This window comes from Littorina saxatilis, linkage group LG6 (assembly GCF_037325665.1).
Source record: "Littorina saxatilis isolate snail1 linkage group LG6, US_GU_Lsax_2.0, whole genome shotgun sequence".
Taxonomy (NCBI): domain Eukaryota; kingdom Metazoa; phylum Mollusca; class Gastropoda; order Littorinimorpha; family Littorinidae; genus Littorina; species Littorina saxatilis.
In genome coordinates this window covers 42,217,705-42,241,297 of record NC_090250.1, presented here as the reverse complement: position 1 = coordinate 42,241,297, position 23,593 = coordinate 42,217,705, and the positions used below count along the sequence as shown (strand labels likewise).

The window sequence follows — 23,593 nt, the reverse complement described above, 5'->3', positions numbered from 1 at the left end:
TTAATTTAGCACAAATGGACACACATTATAGAAAGTTAGATACACACAGACATTAATACAGCAGTACCTGCAAAGTGATGTCCCTCCGATGAGGACACCTGCAAATAAAGGACCCCTTCTGTTGTTGCTTTGTCAAATATCATGACCAAAATAACCCTCTCATGACAGCTCACCTGCAATGAAGGGACACTTTTGGTTGGTCCCAAGGGTGTCCTTTCATCACAGGTACCACTGTAAGTAGAGGTTACATGCCGAGTCTCAGTGATTATTAAAAATAATGGTCGAAGTTAGCGGATCATGAAAAATGCGAGCTTCAGCGAGCTTTTTCATGACCGCGAACTGAGACCATTATTTTTAATAATCACTGAGACGAGGTGTGTAACCTCTTTATTCCCCCTTTCTTCAGTTATTCAAAGAAAACAGGAGTTTTTGTGCGAAAGTTTGATCGAATCCGAATCACTCAACCAGTCAACCTGCGCAGGCGATCGATTAATGCGCGGTTGTATAGTTCCGTGCAAATCATTCCATTCTGTTAACACTTCTTGTCAGTTTCCCTGTTTTAGACTAAAATCAAGTACACAGATAAGCTGTTATTCTGCTGTGGCGGTAAAGGCAGATATTGTGTGTTCTGTTTATGTTTTAGTATCGCTAAAGATAATGTTCTTTCGTCAAATGGGACTAGCAGACGAACTTTTGCACCCGTGTTCCAACGTTAATTACTGTATGAAGTTCAGTTTTTTGGGGAAAATAGTGTATGAAACCGCTTTATGTTGTTTAAATTGATGAGATGTGTGCATTTGGTTGCGTGTAATCTGTTTATAAAATGAAATATTGTTGAAAACTGACCGTCGGAATGCAGTCAGTGTTGTCGAAGAAACTGCGTTAAAAGAAGGGGAACTACTCTTGTCGGCAAGAGTATGAGTTACTTGCCTTGGGAATTTGCTTGTGATGAACGGTGTGTGCACAGCAGATCTATATTCAGAAAACAACCGAACTCATGGATTTTATATGGAGATTCATGTGTTCAGGCCTGTAGTTGTTAATTTAAATGCGGTATGTTTGTATTGTTTGCTCCAGAGATGTATATTTCGTACGTATAGAGCGTTTTGAACTTTTCAGTCGCAAAAGTAGTACCAAAACAGAACAGCTTCTCAACCCATTGCACTATCGAGGATTCAGGCTGTTGCTGGCTCGTTATTTGTTTGGTTGCTGGGTCATTATCGAAAAATAACTAGCTCTACAAGTTTACAGAGGTAAAGAAGCAGAGGGGGGAATAAACGTATATATAGTACTAGATGAATACCCGCTTCGCCGCGTACCGGCTTCGCCGGGAAGAAGTAGAGCCGAATACCAGGCTGCGCCTGGGACCCGGCTTTGCCAGGAGTACGCCGGCTTTGCCGGCGCACCACACGGAGGAAGGGAGACAAATGCGGCTGAAAACACTGGAGAAGATAAGGAAGAGTTACTGGGAATGGATCGAGAGAAAAACCAAAATCGCTTCAGCGCTGTGCGCGAAAAACCAAAATCGGTTCAGCGCTGCGCGCTGAGAGCACGTGGTGAAATATCTCATCGACCAGGTTGTGTCCCGGGTGTACCTGAATATGCCCACCAAATTTGAAACAGATCCATCGAGAACTTTGGCCGTGCATCGCGAAGACACACACACACACACAGACAGACAGACAGACACAAGTCGTATATATATATAGATAGAAGCAGGTGTATTTCAAGTTTTCGACCATTCTAAATCAAACAGCATTTTTTTCAAATAATTATGAACTTACTTTTGTTTGAAAAAAATACAGAAAAATACCAAAGATATAAACTTTAATAATAACTGCCAAATAACAAAAGGCAAGTTTTCTGAAAATGATAATGGAAAACAAATGCAATGAAAGGCAAAGATGGTATAACAATGATTGCAATCTCATGCATATAGATACCTTGGTTTCAGTAGATACTCATTCATAGCCCTGACTGGGAGAATGTAGATGTTACCCGTGTATGTGTAGTCTATGGATTTCACCTTTCGCGGTTTTGGCCTCACTGAAAATCGAAAATTTCTTAATAAATCGAAAATTTTTAATTAAATTTTCATTTGATTAATATACTTACCCGAATCACATAATAGCATTGACGCAGTCGAGATGCTAAGGTGCCTGAAAACGCTATCCCGTCTATAGTATAAGGGAAGCAACCCAAGCAAAAAAAGTAGCAAGCTTGCTACCCAGGGTTGGTAGCCGGCAATGTGACGAATGCAGAAGACGGTGGAGCTGCAAGTGAGAAGCAGCCATCACACCTTCCGCAAATCAAAGTAACCCCAGCGGCCAAAACCAATGGCCGAGGAAGTCTCTTCTAGACTCGAAAGGTAGACTCGACCTCAGAAGAGTCGACCCGATCTTCGTCAAAGTCTGTACCGTCTGAAACAACACAGTCAACCGACTTAGACTGACCAAACCCGGAACCACCATTGATCCGCACCGGAAATGATGATCCCCAGTACCGAAACCTCATGCAGCTGCACTATGAGGAACCAGTAAGGAAAGGTAGCTGGCAATCCCGAGTGAAAGCAACCTGAAACACAGTAGTGTTCTGCCCGGAAGCTAACACGTTCAGTCCCCCACCGTCCGCCGAACGAGCGGAAGCGGCAGTGAGAGACAGATTGCCGTTGCCACCAACAACCGGAAACCCCGTAGGAACGAAGCCGGAAGCTGATGGCAACAAACGGAAAGTGCCACGATCACATGCAAGTGATATTGTGGCCGGAAACCCCTTGCCGAAGCAGTAGAACCTGTCACGAGAAGCCGAGCCCATCGACCCCAAAGAGACAGGTAGTGTTTCCGTCGAGACGAACTACAACCTTAGTGTGCAGACGCATCGAACTTTCCAAAATTCTACCCCGGAACCGGCGAACCGGAACCGAGGTAGCGGCAATCCGGACGGGAAAGCGACCGGAAACACACCTGTGTTCTGACCGGAAGCTGACACGTCCAGTCCCCCACCGTCCGCAACCGCCTGAGCGGAAGCGTAGGCAGGAAACGGATTGCCGTTACCACCTACGACCGGAACCCCCGCAGGATGCGAACCGGAAGTCGATGGTAACGAAGTGAAAGTGCCACGATCCCTCGAAAGAGATCCTGTGGCCGGAAACCCCTTTGCCGAAGCAGTAGAACCCATGCGAGGAGCCGGGCAAATCGGTCACCGCGACACGGGTGGGGTTACCGTCGAGACGAACTGCACGCTCGTGTGCTGAACGCATCGAACTTTCACAAAGTACGTACCTCGTCGGCAGAACCCGACGGTTGAGGGAAAGCCACATCCGCAGAGAACTCGGCAGCTGACTGCGTAAAACCCCGACAGCGTCAGCAGAGTAGCCGACACCGGGAGGAACGCCGCGAAGACGGCACAACCAAGCCTTCCCTGACCTACTGACCAGAGCAAAGTAGGCAATAACACAACAAAAGGGTCGAACGTCCCATAACGATTCTATGCTAACCTGGCCGCAAAAGATCTCGACCAGATAAAAGCAAGGAACCCCTAATAGAGTGTTACATATTAGCCTAGCTAGAAGAAAAGCTCTACAGAAAACACATTTCGGCTTAAGCAAAATAAAGACGAACTGCTCAGCAGGTAACAAAGTACCTGCCTGGCACGCCACAACTCATGCCCGCCATGTTGAAGCCTAGAACTCCGTGAAGACGGAGACATCTAGTAAACAACAAAATACCAAAACACAAAAGGCGGTACAAGCTAAAGACAAAAATAATCTGTAAATTTGTAAAAGATAAGTCATTAGACCTAAGCTTTACACAACAGAACGAACTGCTCAGCAGGTAAACAAGGTCACCTGTCTAACAGCGCTACAGCTATGTCCGCCATGTTGAAACTACAACTCCGTGAAACGGAGAACAAGCTTAACATAAATCACGAAAACAAAGGCGGCGCAAGCTCAACCAAAACCTGTAAAAGATAAGTCACTAGACTTGAGCTTAAAGCCATATGTACTCGATGACTATACACGCTAATTGCTTTACCAACAGCTGGAGACATGCTAAATTAAGTTCCCTGCAAAATATTGTGGTCTAGGACCCCTTCAATGTTGAGATATGTTAATTTTCATTTTGATCTGGATCGTCCTATTTATAAATTTGGCAACACATGTAACGTTGATGCAAGGGAGCTAACACCGCGGCTTTGTTGACATCCTCACTTTTTCAGAGGCTAGAACAAGCTGTAATGCATGTATTATGGTCCGCGCATGGTGACATATCATCATTATATGGTCTTATGGTGCGTTTGACATCGATTGTGGGCAAACTACACTTTGTAAACACGGGAGCGCGTACATATGCCTATGTCACACGCATTCCTTCTTTGCCACTACTAAAGCAAACGTGTGCAAGATTGTATGTTACACGCTTTGATGCCGAAATCAATTATTTTGATTATGCATTTATTTCTGAAATTTGTTACCTTTACATACATTCAGTCACTACCTTAAACACTTATGTTTTCAGTATTCATTTCAAGTGATCACGAACGTAGAAAAATGGGTATCAAAGCGTTGTTACATTTTGTTGTGCATTCTGAATAGTGTGCCAACAGGGCTTGGTCAGTCAATCACGTTTTATCTGTGTACTGAATGTTTGACGGTAAAAGAATTAACACCAACCCCGTTCTCCTGTATATAACTGAAAGCCACATTTTCTTCTTCATTCAATTTCTGTTTTCAAAAGCTTCGTCAACTTTCCACTTACACGACACGGTCCATTTACCAAGCTTCAATGAAGAACCCTGAATACGAAAGGTCAAAACAAAACAATAGGTACTACTTTCACTATCGTCGTCTGCAACAAAAACCGAAAATGGTGAAACGCTTTGCTACGTACACAGAGGACGAAATTGCAAAGAAAAGATCGAACCTTACACCTGTGACTAGGAAAAGTTGCATAGACAGTTCCGTGCGGATCTTACCACGTATCAACGTACATCCGATGCTCAGAACCTACAGATGGGTGACGCTTTGGCGATTGAGGCTTCGTCTTCAGCTCTAACACGCACGCAGACAGTCAGGCAGGTCTAATCTGCACCAGCGGTGATGGAAGGTTTGGATTTAGAAACACTCGAATGTTACTTCTACAAGATAAACGAACCGAAAGACGAACTGAGTGTGCCCCAAATTCGGACAATATTCTTTCAAAACTGCACTGTAAACAACATCAACATCACTGTGAGAAAAAGAACAATCCAAACACAACCAGTTCCCCTGTGGAACATTTCGGGTGGACTTTCCCGCGACCTGACCTACAAAAATTCTCCGTGTTCGTTCGCGCTTTGCATTCAATCTGTGTTAGTTCGCGCGTGTGTTTGTGTGTTTAGCTTTCGTTGGTTTGTGCTGTTAGGTTCAAAAAAAGTTTATTTTTTTCATTGAAAGATTCAGAAACGTTGGTTGATACTTTGTTAAATGCATTCAACCAGAAAAAGACACGAAACGAATTGGATCTATCTTCTGCGCGCATGCGTGTGTACGGTATGTGTGAAAAGGCAATTGTGTTGTCAGTCTGGTTTTGTGCCTGTTATTTCGTCCCCAAAAACTCATTTATATCTTTCTATGCCTATGCTGTGAGACATAATCGCCATTACGAGCTAGTCGTGTGACAGAGAGTTTTCTTGCACACTCGACTGCTGCTGTTTCACTCCGGCTAAAGCCGTCGTGAAACATCTACAGTCTCGTGTGCAAGAAAACTCTCTGTCACACGACTAGCTCGTAATAGCGGGTATTAAACAACAGAACAAACTGCTCAGCAGGAAAACGAATGTCGCTTGCCTGGCAGCACTACAGTAATGTCGCCATGTAAAAAGTACAACTCCGTAAGACGGAGCACAAAGTACAACACCATTTACCAACAAATGCAAATGGCGGCACAAGCTATAACAAGAAAAACGTTACAGATAAGTCACTAGACTTAAGCTTGAACAACAAAGTAACTGCTTGGCGGGAAAGACAAAAACTTGTCTGAGTGAGCAACTGCTCTCTCCCGCCATAGTGAAAACAAAACGAACTCCGTGAAAACGGAGAGAGACATTTTCACCAGTGAACAGTTACAATAAACAACGTTGTAAACAAGAAAGATCTCACCAACAGCTTAGCAAGATGTCCAGGGTCAAACGGTCCTCCTCACAGGAGACCAAAGGCTGAAAAGCCTAGCAAGCACAAACACGTCTGTACACAACCGTGTTGAAGAAGGGAATGAGTATACCGGCGATATGTGCCGCGCATGCGCAGGCGGCCGGTGAGGGGAGGTAACTACCAGGACCTTGTTGTCAAGGTTTTGTTTTGGGAGTTACCTCCCCCTGTTTCCAGGGTTAGTACTTCAATGTCTTACGCATCAAACTGAAGTTAATGCTATTTATGTGAGTTGGAGTAAGAATATGTGAAAACTTCAAGACTTGGAATTCACACACGTGTATTCAATGCAGCGCAGATCCAGTTTTACTTACTTGCCTCAAGATTCATGCTCTTTTAAAGAATACAGACCTACCTGGAATTCACAATTCAAAATTATGGCTTATATAATTATAGTCAGAAAAAATTTCATGAAAATATCATGGGGTCAGTTTGAGATAAAGCATAAATTGATGCAACTTGTGAAATATGACTCAAGCACATTAACATTCGCAGACAGAACAATGTATGTACACAGAAAAAGAGTTCTAGCATGCGGATTGTTTTTTTAAATCCCCTGAAAGCGGTGTATGGCTGCCTAAATGGTGGGGTAAAAACTGTCATACATGTAAAAACCCACAAGTGCAAAAAACACGAGTGTACTAGTGAGAGTTTCAGCCCATGAACGCCGAAGAAGAAGAAGAAAAAGAAGAAGAAGAAAAACTACTGTCAGTACAATACTGTGCAAACAAACTGACAGACAAAGAAATCAGAAGAAATGCAGCATTCTCTCAATTCTCTCACTCACATTGCAACAATTTTGGAGGTTTTCCCTCCCCTTCTTCAGGTTTTCCTTCTTCACTTCCAGCACCTGATGCAGCTTCACCTTTGCCACCGCTGCCTTCGCTCCCGCTTCCAGATGAGGCCGTAGACGCCATTGCTGATGCTGATTTAACAGTTTGTGACGACTTTAACGGCGGATCTGTTGCCAAAGCGACAATGCTTGTTCTCCATAAACTCCGGCTGGTGGAGGCAACAAAACGACATGTCTGGCTGGGCAGAGCAAGAGACAATGCCAGGTACATGCTCTTCTGCTGTGGTTTTCTATATTGTAGGGTAGAGATTTGTCGCCGACATCCTGTCGTGGAAAGAAATTGACACAAGATCTTTTTAAAAATCTACCATGATACAGCCTATAAAAACAGCAGGGATAGTTTTATTTGAAGAGTTTTGGGGGTGGTATTTTGAGATGATCAGAAAGGGAACAAAATATTCTCAGCAAATCCTGTGCCTACATGCCACCATCTGCATCAAAAGTGACTCGTCAAGAAAAATGCTGTGCTATATGTGCATGTGTTTATATGTGCACAGTTAGCTATTTTTCTGCTTTTTATATTTAGTCAAGTTTTGACTAAATATTTTAACATCGAGGGGGAATCGAAACGAGGGTCGTGGTGTATGTGCGTGCGTGTGTGTGTGTGTCTGTTTGTGTGTGTAGAGCGATTCAGACTAAACTACTGGACCGATCTTTATGAAATTTGACATGAGAGTTCCTGGGTATGAAATCCCCGAACGTTTTTTTCATTTTTTTGATAAATGTCTTTGATGACGTCATATCCGGCTTTTCGTGAAAGTTGAGGCGGCACTGTCACGCCCTCATTTTTCAACCAAATTGGTTGAAATTTTGGTCAAGTAATCTTCGACAAAGCCCGGACTTCGGTATTGCATTTCAGCTTGGTGGCTTAAAAATTAATTAATGACTTTGGTCATTAAAAATCAGAAAATTGTAAAAAAAAAATAAAAATTTATAAAACGATCCAAATTTACGTTTATCTTATTCTCCATCATTTGCTGATTCCAAAAACATATAAATATGTTATATTCGGATTAAAAACAAGCTCTGAAAATTAAATATATAAAAATTATTATCAAAATTAAATTGTCGAAATCAATTTAAAAACACTTTCATCTTAAGTTATTCCTTGTCGGTTCCTGATTCCAAAAACGTATAGATATGATATGTTTGGATTAAAAACACGCTCAGAAAGTTAAAACAAAGAGAGGTACAGAAAAGCGTGCTATCCTTCTTAGCGCAACTACTACCCCGCTCTTCTTGTCAATTTCACTGCCTTTGCCATGAGCGGTGGACTGACGATGCTACGACTACGAGTATACGGTCTTGCTGAAAAATGGCATTGCGTTCAGTTTCATTCTGTCAGTTCGACAGCTACTTGACTAAATATTGTATTTTCGCCTTACGCGACTTGTTTTTCTTCTAGTATTGATTAAATTGTTTTATTAGTGTCCTTTTTTCTCCTTTTTCTGGAAATTAAGTCATCAAAGATCACCCGACCCTATACAAAGCATCTCCACTATAAACAGCAAAGGAAAGTTCTAACACTAGACATGTAGCCTGCATCTTTCATAGCAAAGCATCGTCAAGCACACACAGATCAACAAATGCAGGCACACACACAGACACACAGCCATGTGCACGCACGCTCAGGTCACAACCCAAGTAAAAAAGTACTACACTATGTACTATAGTATACCATAGTACTTGTACTATAGTATACTATAGTTTACTATAGTACAAGTACTATGGTACATTGAATTGTACTATGGTATACTATAGTTTACTATAGTACAAGTACTATAGTACATTGAATTGTACTATGGTGTACCATAGTTTACTATAGTACTAGTACTATAGTAAACTATAGTACAAAAAGTACTATAGTACAATACATTAGTGTGTACTATAGTACATTGTGGTACATGTACTATAGTATACTATAGTAAACTATAGTACATTTAAATGTACTATAGTATTTTGAGCACTTTTTTGCCAAAATGTACTATAGTATACTATAGTAAACTATAGTAAACTATAGTTTACTAGAGTACATGTACTACAGTTTACTAGAGTAAAGTGTAGTACAGCGTGGTACTTTCGTAGAGTACATTTGTACTATAGTACTTGTACTATAGTTTACTATAGTACAGCGTGGTGTTTTTGGCATGGTACATTTGTACTATAGTACTTTTACTATAGTTTACTATAGTACATTGTGGTACTTTTTTTGCTGTAGATTTTGTACTATAGTACTTTTACTGTAGTTTACTATAGTATACTGCAGTACTTTCTTGAAAAAGTACCATAGCCTTAAAAATTACACTGGATGTAAATGTGGCCCCAATTTTTGCTGAATCAATTGTGTTGTGTGAATTGAATGTGTGTGTGCACGATCAGGCCACTCGCTGTAACATTTGGTAGGAAAGTAAAGGTTCATCGCATGTTTTAAATTTTATTTTCATTTTTCGGCAGAGCAATAATAGTCAAACTTATGTAAGAACATTTTAAAATATCCACTAACATCATTACATGTAAAAGACCCAATTAAATAATAATTTTAAAAAAGGTGTCCATCTTGCACAGTGAGTAACCAAGCTGTTGATTTTTGGTAAATGTCCCAATGCAGAAACAGTTTTAATGCAATTATTTATAACCCTGTTAACCAGAACAAGTAACAATTAAATGCACAAAACAGATTTATTATAGCACTCTTCTTTGTGGGAATTCATCTTTAGCACAACACATATTTTCTCAAAATTATCTCCCCTACAGCCAAGTTAAATTTCTATGATTAGCTTTGAAAGTGACCATGCCCACATCAGTACATGAAAACTCTGAACAATCAAAGGAGACAATGATTGTCCCTATTATTGACCGGAACTCTACCCCAATCTGAACTTGAATAATGCAAACTATCAAGCTGACTTGATGTCATCTAGCCCTGTATGTGTGTGACCTTACACAGATAAAGTTATTGAGTTACTTTCTTTCTTTATTTGGTGTTTAACGTCGTTTTCAACCATTCAAGGTGATATCGCGACGGGGAAAGGGGGGAGATGGGATAGAGCCACTTGTCAACGTCAATTGTTTCTTGTTCACAAAAGCACTAATCAAAAATTTGCTCCAGGGGCTTGCAACGTAGTACAATATATGACCTTACTGGGAGAATGCAAGTTTCCAGTACAAAGGACTTAACATTTCTTACATACTGATTGACTAAAATCTTTACAAAAATTGACTATATTCTATACAATAAACACTTAACAAGGTCAAGGGTAAAAGGAGAAACAGAATCCGTTAGTCGCCTCTTACGACATGCTGGGGAGCATCGGGTAAATTCTTCCCCCTAACCCGCGGGGGGTTATTGAGTTACAACGATCTTGCTTCAAACACATTCAAAATAATACCATTTCTCTGTTATTATTATTATTTTTTGTGAACTTAAAAGTTTTTATCCTACATACGTGAGAGAGACACCCGTGAGATAATAATCGTTCAAATCACACGTGTGTATATCATGTAAATGAGGTCATGTCAAGCAAGTCTGGCAGGGACCTGTTTTTCCACTGCTTATGATGCCAAAGTCACCGAGACAAACGTCATTATAGAAACAAAAATTGCGCTCGCTAATTACCCTCGATGAATCTTTAGAACTAACACGTCACGCCACACTTTCAGAGTGACGTTTCTTTGCTTTGACGTAATAAATTGCACGAAGCTTTAGAAGAGATCGAGGTTCCAAATCAAGCGTCGTCAAGTTTAGCTGCGTCGTCTGCAAGACATTTTCAGTAAAATACAGGTAAGTACAGTATGTAGGATAAACAGAATACTACATGGCTTGCTGTGTCGTACCAGATTTACACTCGTTGCTTTTTCAAATAGTGAACAGCTCGCTTTCGCTCGCAGTTCAATATTTAAAAAAAACAACTCGTGTAAATCTGGTACGACACAGCAAGCCATGTAGTATTCTCTATATGAGGGTCAATTTGACATGGGTCACATCTAGAGGTCATCCAACTTCAATAGCCTGTAAAGTATCAAAAATCTAGCTTTCAAAACATTTCATAAAAATAAGAACACATGCTTTCGCAACACATCCTTGATATTTGTAAAAAATGTGGTTTTGAAAAAATGCCAAATGTGGTCATGTTTGAAATTGATCAAACCATAGCAGTATGTTAACTTTGTAAAGTCTACCTTGAAAACCATCCAAGAAAACAACAATGTTCAATTCTGTCTTCCCATTGTAAGTCAGCCTTATTATGCTCCCCATCGGTGAAATTCTCCTGACCAGGGGCCAGTTTCATAAGATGGCAGTGAACCGACTGACAGTCGATCGACTGCCCAGTCGATGGACAGTGGTTGATCGCCGGGTCACCGAAAAGCGCGTTTCATGAGCGAATCACCGTCACCCGCGGACAACCGCAGTCAACCGACTGAACAGTAATCCGAATGGCCAAATCGAGGGCTAAATTTAGCAACATTACCACTTCCGTTTGCTCATTCGCACGTGGAAATGGCCGATTTCGAAGAAAAAACAAGTCTCGGCCCGCTCAAAATAACAATGACCGAGACTTTCAGTAATTCCTTCGCGTGACGTCGAACCCTCTTACGCCATAATGTGACGTCTTCAAGACATAACCCTGACTTGTCTCCTGGATTACTGCGTCATGATAGATACATTTCGAAGAACAATCACAAGGTTTGGCTCACAATCCAAACAAGTGTGAGCATTCTGCCATTGACTGTGCGGATAATTACATTTATTTTCGGTTTACCGCAGTAAGCCGAACACAGTGTTGGGGGGAGAGCATCACCGTGTTTGGCCAACTTCCGGTGAGACGACCCGCAGTCGGCCGACTGAAATTTTGTTCGTGAAACCCGATAACGTCGGATTACTGTGGTTCTCTCGGACAACTGCAGTTGGTCGACTGTGTTTCTGGCTTATGAAACTGGCCCCTGGTGAGTCAAAACTCACTAAATGTCCAATGGAGAGTTTTCAGCACTCAACCAGAAAGTATATAGTGTGGCGTTATGTCCCTTTTTTCAAAACAGGGTTATATATGCGGCAATAATCACATAAAATGTTCTCTGTCCTCCGCATCTGTTTGATTTGTGATTGGTGTCCAGATTATTTGCTACAGGCATCTGATTATGTTTATTGTAGCTGCTGTCCGGTTCCCTTTGCCAGTGATATCTGCTTTCCTGTTCTGTAACTTGTATTTATGTTCGCCGATGGCACCCGCTGAATAGTTTTGGTTGTTCTCCAATGGCATCTAGCTAGCTGCTTTGACATCTGTAAGTGGTATCAAGGTCCTTCACCATGCAGTCATCTGCTGGAAGTGAACAGGAGGCTCTCTTGCTTATGACACCCACACCAGAGCATGGAATGAAACCTGCAATGACACAGCAGTATGACTATGAGAAAGCATGCAGACTGAAGCAAAGAGGGCCAAACTTTAAGAGAATGATAATGAAAGCTAACTTAAAGTGCCGTGGCTTTTAGTGCATATTATCTAACTTTTAAAAGTTGTGTCCGTCTGTGTGTGTATTATGATGACTAAAGGCTCCGAAACAGCTGCATCGACTGAGACGGTGGTGGTGGTGGGGGTTTGAAACGTGCTGGTGCGTGTATGTTTGTGGTTGCGTGTGTGCAGGCATGAATGTCTTTGTCAGTATATATATATGTGTGTGTGTGTGTGACAATTTATGAATACAATTAAAGGCACAGTAAGCCTCCCGTAAACCATCACAGATACGGTCAGGCTTTTACACACAGACTACAGTACAAACACCCTTTCATTTAAACACTCACCGATTGAGAACATCCTAGGTGCCCTCCATAAAGAGCGAACAATTTTCAAAGAATTTATTTTTGCGTGGTTTATCTTACCCCTAAGACCCGTGTGATCCAGTTTCCCTTTTTTCACAATGTAGTCGTCAGTTAGTCATTTCAATGCGACTCAATGTGAGCTTATCTACAATAGCACGTTTTTAAGCACGAAACAAACGGCTGTGGTTCACAAAAACTCTAGCGATGGCTTTTGACTGTTGAGAGGAACGGCGATATATGCATAAACCGTCGTCTGCTACGACCCTTGCGTGACCCTGCTTCCGGGCTTTTCTTTTTTCAAACTTTTACAACTTCGAATTGCACTGATCCTGTCTTGATGAAAAAAGAATTCTTTTATGATTTAAAGAATGTTTGTGTAACAAGCTGTCAATTGATTATTTAGATTTTAAAAGTTAGGTCTAGCGCAAAAACGCACCACGGTCCAAAAACATTCTAATAATCATCGATCCACGGCTATCGCCAGTTTACATCGATAGAATGAGACCCGAAGGGAAGTAACTCATTTTTTACCCGAGTTCAGGATGGGTCCAAAAAGTGTTCGAGACAATCTGCAAAATTAATTCTTTAAAAATTGCTCGCTCTGACTTTACGTAGGGCACCTAGGATGTTCTGTGATGGTTTACGGGAGGCTTACTGTCCGGGCGTGATTTCCGGTATTGAATATTCATAACAGCCGTCCAGCACCAAAATGAGGCGCCATTGTTGTAGAGGACCAAGTCCACGAAAATAAATTTTTTTGAAAATTTCTCACGCTCGACAGAAAGCAGCCAGGATGTTCCCGTTCGGTGAGCGTTCAAATGGAAGTAGCTTGTACTGTATGTAGACGCTCGGGGAGCTCTGTGATAGTTTACGGGAGGCTTACTGTGCCTTTAATGTATATACATCTATACACACCCAAGAAGATAAGGCGCTCAGCAGGTCTGCACTCATGTTGATCCATTATGTCGGAAACAGTCAGAATTGGATCCTCCACCCGACAGTCACTGCTGCAGTGCTGCTATAAGCAAGAGAAAGCAGCTTGAGTGTTTCATCGCATATAATTCCAGTGTTTGCATACTCCATAGCGATTAGCTGAAACTATTTAGCTAAAACTATTATCAGTGGAATACCAAAGGGGTGGCATATGTCATCCAAAATATAAGGCAATTTAAAGTGTGATTGATGGGACAGAAGCGTTTCAATGATACAAATAGAGAACACTACATAGCCTACTGTGAGTTACTGGGTTTACACAAGTAAAAGTGAATATTTTTTCTTCTTCTTCTTCGTTCGTGGGCTTAGACTCCCACATTCACTCATGTGGATTTTTACGTGTATGGCCATTCAGGCAGCATACGCCAATTTCGGGGGAGGCATGCTGGGTATTTTCGTGTTTCTATAACCCACCGAACTCCCACATGGTTTACAGGATATCTTCTGTGCGCACTTGGTCTTGTGCCTGCTTGTACACATGAAGGGGGTTAAGTCACTGGCAGGTCTGCACATAAGTTGACCTGGGAGATCGGAAAAATCTCCACTCTCAACCCACCAGGCGGCAGCGACCGGGATTCGAACTCACGACCTCCGGATTATGAGGCCCACGTCTTACCACCACGCCCGTCGTGAATATTTCAATATTTGAAAAGCAATAAGTGTAAATCTGGTGCCAAACAGCAAGCCATGAAGTATTCTGTTTTCAATTCCTACGTACCGGAGAGATAACCCATGTAGTAACTAAACCATACACCCACATGTGGGAATATCATTGAGGTCATGGCAAGCTAGTCTGGCAGGGACCTTATATATTCCACTGCTCATGATTACAAAGTCACAGATGCAAAGTCACAGATGCAAAGTCATTCTCGGAACACTTTTGGGCTTGCCATTTTCTCGCGAGTGTTTTGAGAATGAAGTTTGTCTCGGAGATTTTGCAGTGGAAAATGACATCCCTGTCAGACATGTTTGAACCAACCTCATTTACATGATAGACACGCCTGTGAAGAGATGGTTCATTTATCACATCATGACACATGGGTGGTATCTCTCAGGTAGGCAAAACAATATGTATCGATTGGAGATTGGATTTCCCTTCTTTGAGTCATGTGACGTCAGAGGCCGACAAAACTTTATAATTTGGCTTTTCAGGTTGACCGAAACTTCAAAGGAACTCCAAAAAAACAACGTCATGTGTTTGATTGCATGTGTGTGTGCTGTTCAATGTCAAAACAACAACAAAGTGAGTACATGACGTGTGTTTTGTAGTTCCTTTGAAGTTTCGGTCAACCTGAAACGCCCAAATATGAAGCTTATGTGTTTGATTGCATACATGTGGATTGCATGCATGTGTGTGTGTGCTCGTTCAATCGTCAAAACAACAACAAAGTCATAAGTACCTGAAAGGAATTCGATCGATACATAAATGTTATTTGCGTGTTTGACCAAAATAGGACATTTTACACAGATCTCGACAGTCATTGTTCACCTCGACCGCTAGCGCGGTCTCGGAGAACAATGACTGTCTCGATCTGTGTAAAATGTCCTATTTTGGTCAAACACGCAAATAACGTATAATATATCTAAATGCACCAATTTACCTCAAGCACTCAGCAGGTCTGCACATATGTTGATCCATTAGGTCAAAAAACCACCAGAACTTGATATGTTGTCCAAAAGTCACAGATACAGTGGAACCCCCCAAGGATCCTGAAAAAATAATTAACAAGAAGAGCAAACGCTCGATCGAGTCACTTTCGCAGTTCTGAATATTATATGAGGCATCAGATGGACAGGAAGAAATTGCTATTCACAACACAATGAGTCACGTTCACATAAAATTTGAGCCCGGTCACTTTTATAGTTTCCGAGAAAAGCCCAACGTTAAGTTGTGTGTTGCCGAACAGAAAAGGCTAGTTATCTCCCTTGTTTTTCTGATAACGTTCGTAAAAGGCTACAGATGTAAATACTTTGATGTAAAGAATAATCCTACAAAGTTTCAATCACATCCGATGAACTTTGTCAAAGATATAAAATGTCTAATTTTTCCTTTGACGCTGACCTGTGACCTTGAAAAAGGTCAAAGGTCAACGAAACCATCGTTAAAGTGTAGAGGTCATTGGAGGTCACGACTAAACAAAATATGAGCCCGATCGCTTTGATAGTTTCCGAGAAAAGTCCAACGTTAAGGTGGTGTCTACGGACGGCCGGCCGGCCGGACGGCCGGACAGACTAACACTGACCGATTACATAGAGTCACTTTTTCTCAAGTGACTCAAAAATGAAGAGCCAACACTTGTACAAATTATCTGTCTTTGTACATACAAGCACATACACAAATAAATCTGCTTGCACTATGCTGGCTTTAGGCATGTGTAATAAAATGATTTTGGGGGAGCTTCTCTATTTAACTGGGAACTTTTGTTGTTGTCAAAAGCAATTTATGCCTCAAACATTCTCCCACTCAAGACTGAACTATGCATTCAGTATGTGTTGATATCTGACTTAAACTCATAAAACTAACAAAGGCTAATTTGTAAAAAGACACTGATTTGAAAAGAAAATTTAAATTCAATTACATATTATCATGTATTATATAATCTGTTCTGGGGCTTTTTTCCAGGTCTTTTAAAAAAGGATGTTCACAAACAATAACGAACACATTTTTCAATTCAATGAATGTTTGCAGCACTGTCAGCCGGACAGAAATGACAGTATGTTGACAAAGCCGTGATAAAAACATAACCTGCAGTCCTACCTTAGCGCAAAGAAGTATGAATGGTCTCTGTGTACTCTACAATCTCTGACTGTGGCCCTATGTAAAGGTCGAAAAGAGCTGGCTGTGCTAGGCCATTAAGAAAAATTTCAGTTAATTCAGATTTGTACAAGGAGAGCATAAAAGCATATATTCACAGCATGTATGTCTTGTTATTGCTATAGGTCTATATATATATCTATGCCACAATGACACAGCAAATACGTACATTCATACAGACATATTCATTTACTCATATAATTTAAAATATATAGCACCACAGGAATATGTTAATATCAAAATCTAATATGAAATTTATTACACACACCCATGAAGTTCAAGCCCTCAGCAGTTCTGCACACATGTTGATCCAGGAGGTCCAAACACACCCTGCACTTGTTGTCCAACAGTCACTGCTCCAGTGAAACCCTCCATTTAGGACCCTGAAAGATATATAACAAGTTCCATAAAGTGATACAAAACTCTTTGTTGTTGTCCTTATCTGCCGAAGGAGCACCTCCTGTCGCTTCACAGCATCTGTAACACAAGAGAGGACTGAGTATCCAGCCAGAAATTTCATGACTGTATTTTTATAATGATGATCAACAAAACTTTTTAGGGGCTTTTAAAATGATATGACAAATATAAAGTCAGATGCACTTCACCCATTGTTATACTTAAACAATTAGAACTAAGGCTTGCTCATACAGTGGAACTCCCCTTGTTAGACCTCAAAATATCTGAGAAAAATAGGCCTTAAAAAGGACCCCTGGGTGTCTTAAAAAGGCCGTTGATTGATGATTCACAAAGGTTATTCACAGAAAATATGAAAAAAGCAAGGTCCTAAAAGGGAGTGTGTCTTTAAGTGTGTGTGTGTGTGTGTGTCTGTGCATCGCAATTAAGGGCTAAACAAAAACAAACACACACCCAAGAAAAGCAAAATTTGTTTGAAAATTTGATCCAAGACAGTGAATCAAACAAGAAATGTCCATCACTGATTCAGACATATTTGAATGTATGTGTGTGTGTTGCAAACATTACACAACAGTGGATCATAAATACCAAATTCAGCTATGCTAGTACCGTATTGCAAATTACATTAAATTTGAAATGTCAGAAAAAACAGGGTTTTTAAATTTTATAATTTGTTGTTAATAATTAACTTACTGGTTAAAGAGTACAACTTTTCACAATTTCAGCACAGAGAATGGAATCCTTGGTGTCTGCTTCCTTTTCTATCTGAATGACTCATTGGTACAGCCATCTGTCATCACCCTGCCGACTGTTTTTTGACATGGAGTCCAGAAGCTCCCCCACCAACTCAGGCAGTTTTGTTTTTCACTAAAAGTAAAAGAATAAAGGTCAAATAGATTTGCACAAAGAAATAAAAAGAGGTTTTCTAGTAATCCAAATAAAGCATGCAGAAATAACAAGTCGCGTAAAGCGAAAATACAATATTTAGTCAAGTAGCTGTCGAACTCACAGAATGAAACTGAACGCAATGCCATTTTTCAGCAAGACCGTATACTTGTAGCATCGTCAGTCCACCGCTCATGGCAAAGGCAGTGAAATTGACAAGAAGAGCGGGGTAGTAGTTGCGCTAAGAAGGATAGCACGCTTTTCTGTACCTCTCTTCGTTTTAACTTTCTGAGCGTGTTTTTAATCCAAACATATCATATCTATATGTTTTTGGAATCAGGAACTGACAAGGAATAAGATGAAAGTGTTTTTAAATTGATTTGGACAATTTAATTTTGATAATTTTTATATATTTAATTTTCAGAGCTTGTTTTTAATCCGAATATAACATATTTATATGTTTTTGGAATCAGCAAATGATGGAGAATAAGATAAATGTAAATTTGGATCGTTTTATAAATTTTTATGTTTTTTTTTTTTAAGCCACCAAGCTGAAATGCAATACCGAAGTCCGGGCTTCGTCGAAGATTACTTGACCAAAATTTCAACCAATTTGGTTGAAAAATGAGGGCGTGACAGTGCCGCCTCAACTTTCACGAAAAGCCGGATATGACATCAAAGACATTTATCAAAAAAATGAAAAAAACGTTCGGGGATTTCATACCCAGGAACTCTCATGTCAAATTTCATAAAGATCGGTCCAGTAGTTTAGTCTGAATCGCTCTACACACACACACAGACACACACACACACACACACACACGCACATACACCACGACCCAAGTTTCGATTCCCCCTCGATGTTAAAATATTTAGTCAAAACTTGACTAAATATAAAAACACAAAAAGTAACATCAAACAGTTTTGCCTCTTGTGCCCCCAAGACACTGGAATAATTACAGGCCACCAGATAGGCCGTCCATCACTGAAAGTGAACAGAAAAACTTGATGTTTGAATATGTGTGTGTGTCAGTGTGTGTGTGTGTGTGTGTGTGTGTGTTATACAAGTGGTACAGGTAATTTAAAAGAGTTTAAAATGTCACTTACTTGTTGTCCCTGTCAGTGTAAACTTTCAGCACAAAGAAGAATGGAAACATTGGTGTTTTTGTCGGTTCCGTTCCAATTGAATGACTTGGTACAGCCATGCCATCAAGTTGATCAACCAGCTCACTGTTCCTGTTACCAGTTCAACCTCTTTTCCACATTGCCGACAGATTTTTAATCTGAAAAAGTCATGTAGGCCTATACATGTTTTCAAAATGGGAATTTATAAGTTGTAAACAGTTAACGAAATAGTCCGCTTCTGTCACGTACTCCCCACGAACACCACCATGTGGGGCAGCCAGATCCAGATAGAATCAACAAACAAGTAAAACTCAAACTCAAAGTAAAAACATCAAACTCAAACTCAAAGAGAAAAGCAACAACCAGACGGCCCAATGGTCACTGTAATCGTTGTATCAGATTCAGATTCTCACAATGGTATAAACTTTGCAAATCTCAAAAATAGTCGGATACTAGTGACAGTGATAGTGAAAAAGAGTTGTGGCAGCTTTAAAGAATAGGGCCTAATTATACGTACTCCTCACTCGATAGTCGATGACTTGGCAGTTACTTTGCAAATCACTCGATAACTCATGAGCAAATCTGGATACGATTACGTGGAAAACTCTTGAAGGCTTACTTCTCAGTCCAGATCCGTCTTCTGCTCTCTGAATTACGGTTAAACTCTCTTGGTGGGTTCCTTTCGTGATGTTGTAGACCGCTTTTGGCAATCTCCCTGGTGCAAACTCTTTCTTCTGAGTTCGTTCGTTGAAAAGCAGTTATTAGTGCTCTCCCTTGATTTACTTCGGAGTGGTCTCCTCTTCGACTTTTAAGGGACATAACTCTCTCATGCGAACCCTTTATTCGTATCGAAAGTAGCCGGCTCAGTTTGTTTTTGTTTTTGTTTGGTCTTGTGTTTGATTACTTTGCTAGTCCAATATTTTATGTATATATACTCAACCTTCGTTTTGCGTTTTTGTTGCAGCTGAGTGCATTTACAGTACAAAAATCCTCCTATGGTAGTAAAACAAACCCAAAACTACATAAAATAAACAATAATAAAAACTGTTTTAAATAAGTGAGGTACATGTTTAGGCTAGGAGGGGGGGGGGGTTGCGCAACCCCCATAACCCCCCCCCCCCCCCCCCCCCGGTAGTCCGGGCCTGCAAGGACAGGTTGGAAGATTAGGCTAAGCCTAAAACCTTTATCCTGACGTAATAAAGTTAATTATGAGCTCTCTCTCTCTCTCTCTCTCTCTCTCTCTCTCTCTCTCTCTCTCTCTCTCTCTCTCTCTCTCTCTCTTTCTTTCTCTCTCTCTGTTAAGCATTCGATGTGTACATATTCCATAACTTTTTTTTAAAAATCTCATATTGTGTGTGTGTGTGTGTGTGTGTGTGTGTGTGTGTGTGTGTGTGTGTGTGTTGTGTGTGAATCTCCGTGTATATGTGATTAGAATAGGGGTGCCTCTCTGCATGGGTGAAAAAAACACTTGTTTGTAATGCTTGTATGCCACAACCCTCTCTCTGTCTCTGTCTGTCTCTGTCTGTCTCTGTCTCTCTCTGTCTCTCTCTGTCTCTGTCTCTCTCTGTCTCTCTCTCTCTGTCTCTCTCTCTCTCTCTCTCAAATTATTTAAAATGAAACAATATTCACAGTACACACAGCAAAATTCAGTCAACTTCAGGTCAAACCAAGAACTTTGCACTTGATCCTACATGAAGAATTATTTTGGCAAATGTTAAATTTAACATAAAAAAGGTATTGTTTCAAAATTTCACTGCAGACCATTTTACTAAGCGTTTCGGGCGGGCGGGAAATAGCTCAGTCGGTAGCGGCGCTGTCTTCAAAACCAGTTGTCGCAATCGGCGTGGGTTCGATCCCCACGTTCGGCGAGGGATTTATTTCCCAGAGTCAACATCGTGCAGACTCTCCTCGGTGGCCGCATGCGCACGATAAAGAACCCAAGTTCACAGCGAAAGTCTCAGGGCTCGGAAACATGAATACACGCATGCAGGAAACAAAATGTGTGGGTATCGCCGTATACGGTATGGCAGCTCGCTTTCCCCATGGAGAAAGCAGCCCGAATTTCCACTGTGAGGGCAACCTCACAGGACTATATAAAATCTTATCCTTAAACTTTTAAAGCAATTGTTAAATTCTCTTTTGAAAACTTTTTTTGTGAGAAGCGTTCCCAGGTAACGTTAATGAAATATTAATTTCACATTTGATGCTAACTGTTTACAAAAAACTAACTATACTTATGTAAATCTGACGTTACAAAAGTCCTTTCTCCTAAGTGAATATGTGCGTACCCACGTGTTTGTGTGTGTGCACGTGCGAGCGTGTGTGTGACTGTGTGTGTGTGTGTGTGTGTGTGTATGTGTGTGAAGGGGCGGATCTGGGGGGGTGCAATGGGTGCAATTGCACCCCCCCCCCCCAGCGGGACAAAAAAAAGAAGAAAAACAACAAGAAGAAAAATGTATCACCTGAAAATAGCACTTTACACGCTCAGATTGCACCAGATTGCACAATTTTGCTTCCTTTTTAAAAAAAAATTCCGGGGGGGCATGCCCCCGGACCCCCCTAGCATGCTCGGCGCTTCGCGCCATCGGTTCGGCGCTTCGCTGATAAGATACAAAAAACAAAAAAAAGAACTTTGCACACCCCCCTTTCAAAACCCAGATCCGCCCCTGTGTGTGTGTGTGTGTGGTGTGTGTGTGTGTGAGCACAAAGTATTCCTACGTGTATTTTGCAAATGCACAGTTAACAAGTTGGAAAATATCTCATGTCATCTCCAACAAACGGCTTAATTCACACACACGCACGCACTAAAAACATAATAAATCTTATATGTACGACTACCTTGTAAAAACACACACAACACGTTTACATGCACAAATGGTGATATAAAACACAATTTTAAAAACAATGTTTTTTAATCAACTTAATTTCAACAACAAAATTGTTATGCTTAGCTGATAAGTTATATTAATAAAACAATAAAAATAAAAACACAAAATGCATGTATACTATTACTACTATACTGTACCGCAGTACTATGTACTGTAGTACTATATAGTAAAAGTACCATAGTACAAAGTACCACAGTGTACCATAGTACAAAGTACTTCGTACTATAGTACTACTGTAGTACAGGGTACATTCACAAAAAAGTACCATAGTACAAAGTACTTCGTACTATAGTACTACTGTAGTACAGGGTACATTCACTAAAAAGTACCATAGTACAAAGTACAAAGTACTCTACTGTACCACAAAGTACTATAGTACAGGGTACATTTACTACACAGTACTATAGTACAAAGTACCATGTACTACAGTATGTACTATAGTACATGGTACATTTACTATAGTTTACTATAGTACAGGGTACATTTACTATAGTTTACTATAGTATACTATAGTACATCGTGTGGTACTTTTTCAGCTGGGAAAGGAGGGAAATACATTGTTATAATTAACTCGTCAGAACAATTAAAATATCTATTGAAACTGACGCTTCCAACAAAATCTCATTTGACCCACCTGCACAAAGTGTCAGTCTTGCAGAGAAGACAGAAGGATGCACACGCAGTACTTGACGCAAAGCAAACCCCACATCCAAGGTGACAGGGGGTAGCATACTGTATGATGTCTTTAGTATACACTATAATGCCCACAGATGTCGCCAAACTTTACTTTTTCTTTAGAATCTGAAACACAATGTCAAAAAGAAAGGTTGATATGTCTGTCCCTTCACCGAAACAAACTACATGCTGAATGTTATAACTTTTTTTAAAGTCTATGCTGTCCCAGTCTAGAAAATAAATTTTAATATTGTATTTGTAATAAACCATACCATTATCAGCTTTATTATTTGGTCGTTGTGCAATTTTCAACTCCTCTGGTTTTTCAAAAATGTGCAAGCCTGGATATTGGTAATCTTACGAGCTGAAATAACAAGAATTGCTATTATCTGACTAAAATAAATCACTGAATCAGCACAGCAGAGGATGACCTATTCATGGACAAACAGGAATTACCATAAAAAAGCAGGCCCGTACAAAGACGGACATGTCCTAGGTTTTAGTAAAAGTTAAGTCAAGTCTATTGAGCATGCAAAGAAAAATGTAAAAACGGAGAGTGAAGATGTCATTGACATTTTTTTTTTAAAGAACCAGCGTACCAGCTCACTTGCAGCAGAAGATGTCATGAAAGTGAAAAACCGATCTCTACTTAAGAGTAGTTCCCCCTGACATATTTTATTTCTTCTTTTATTTTTGCATCGGAGTCAAAGGTAACTTTATCGTCAGAAGCGCATTAAGTACCTTTATGGTACAGAATGACATTTAGACAACTGGCATGTTTTAGATATGTGCATCTGATCGGAAATAAAGTAGTGAAATTTCGTGCGCAACAGACAGGGCACAACTCTACTCAACACCGGAAGCGGGGGGTAGTGATTTTTTCCGAAATGTAGCGAAATGTAGCGAAAAGTAGCGAAATGTAGCGAAATGTAGCAAAAAGTAG

At 40.5% G+C, this 23,593-nt stretch overlaps 1 protein-coding gene and 1 long non-coding RNA gene across 4 annotated transcripts in view; both read right to left on the bottom strand.

Moving 5' to 3' along the window:
* The window catches only part of LOC138969286 (proton-coupled zinc antiporter SLC30A9, mitochondrial-like), a 32,047-nt gene extending 8,684 nt beyond the window's left edge, over nucleotides 1-23,363 (bottom strand). For both annotated transcript variants that reach the window (XM_070342042.1, XM_070342043.1), the window contains exons 1-4: nucleotides 23,250-23,363; nucleotides 22,610-22,776; nucleotides 6,975-7,304; nucleotides 1,944-2,046 (exon numbers count right to left, since the gene is read on the bottom strand). In XM_070342042.1, the coding sequence (XP_070198143.1) occupies nucleotides 1,944-2,046; nucleotides 6,975-7,304; nucleotides 22,610-22,706 (530 nt within the window). In that variant the 5' untranslated portion in view covers nucleotides 22,707-22,776; nucleotides 23,250-23,363. The remainder of the gene's footprint in view (nucleotides 1-1,943; nucleotides 2,047-6,974; nucleotides 7,305-22,609; nucleotides 22,777-23,249) is intronic.
* Nucleotides 9,462-17,975, bottom strand: LOC138969259 (uncharacterized). 2 transcript variants are annotated; one of them, XR_011456408.1, is made up of 5 exons: nucleotides 17,771-17,975; nucleotides 16,932-17,046; nucleotides 15,450-15,558; nucleotides 13,771-13,873; nucleotides 9,462-12,418 (listed from the first exon to the last, which is right to left on the bottom strand). It is a non-coding gene; the product is annotated as an uncharacterized lncRNA (long non-coding RNA). The 2 variants fall into 2 exon arrangements; XR_011456409.1 differs by having other exon boundaries at nucleotides 13,771-13,870.
* Nucleotides 23,364-23,593: the final 230 nt, after the last annotated feature.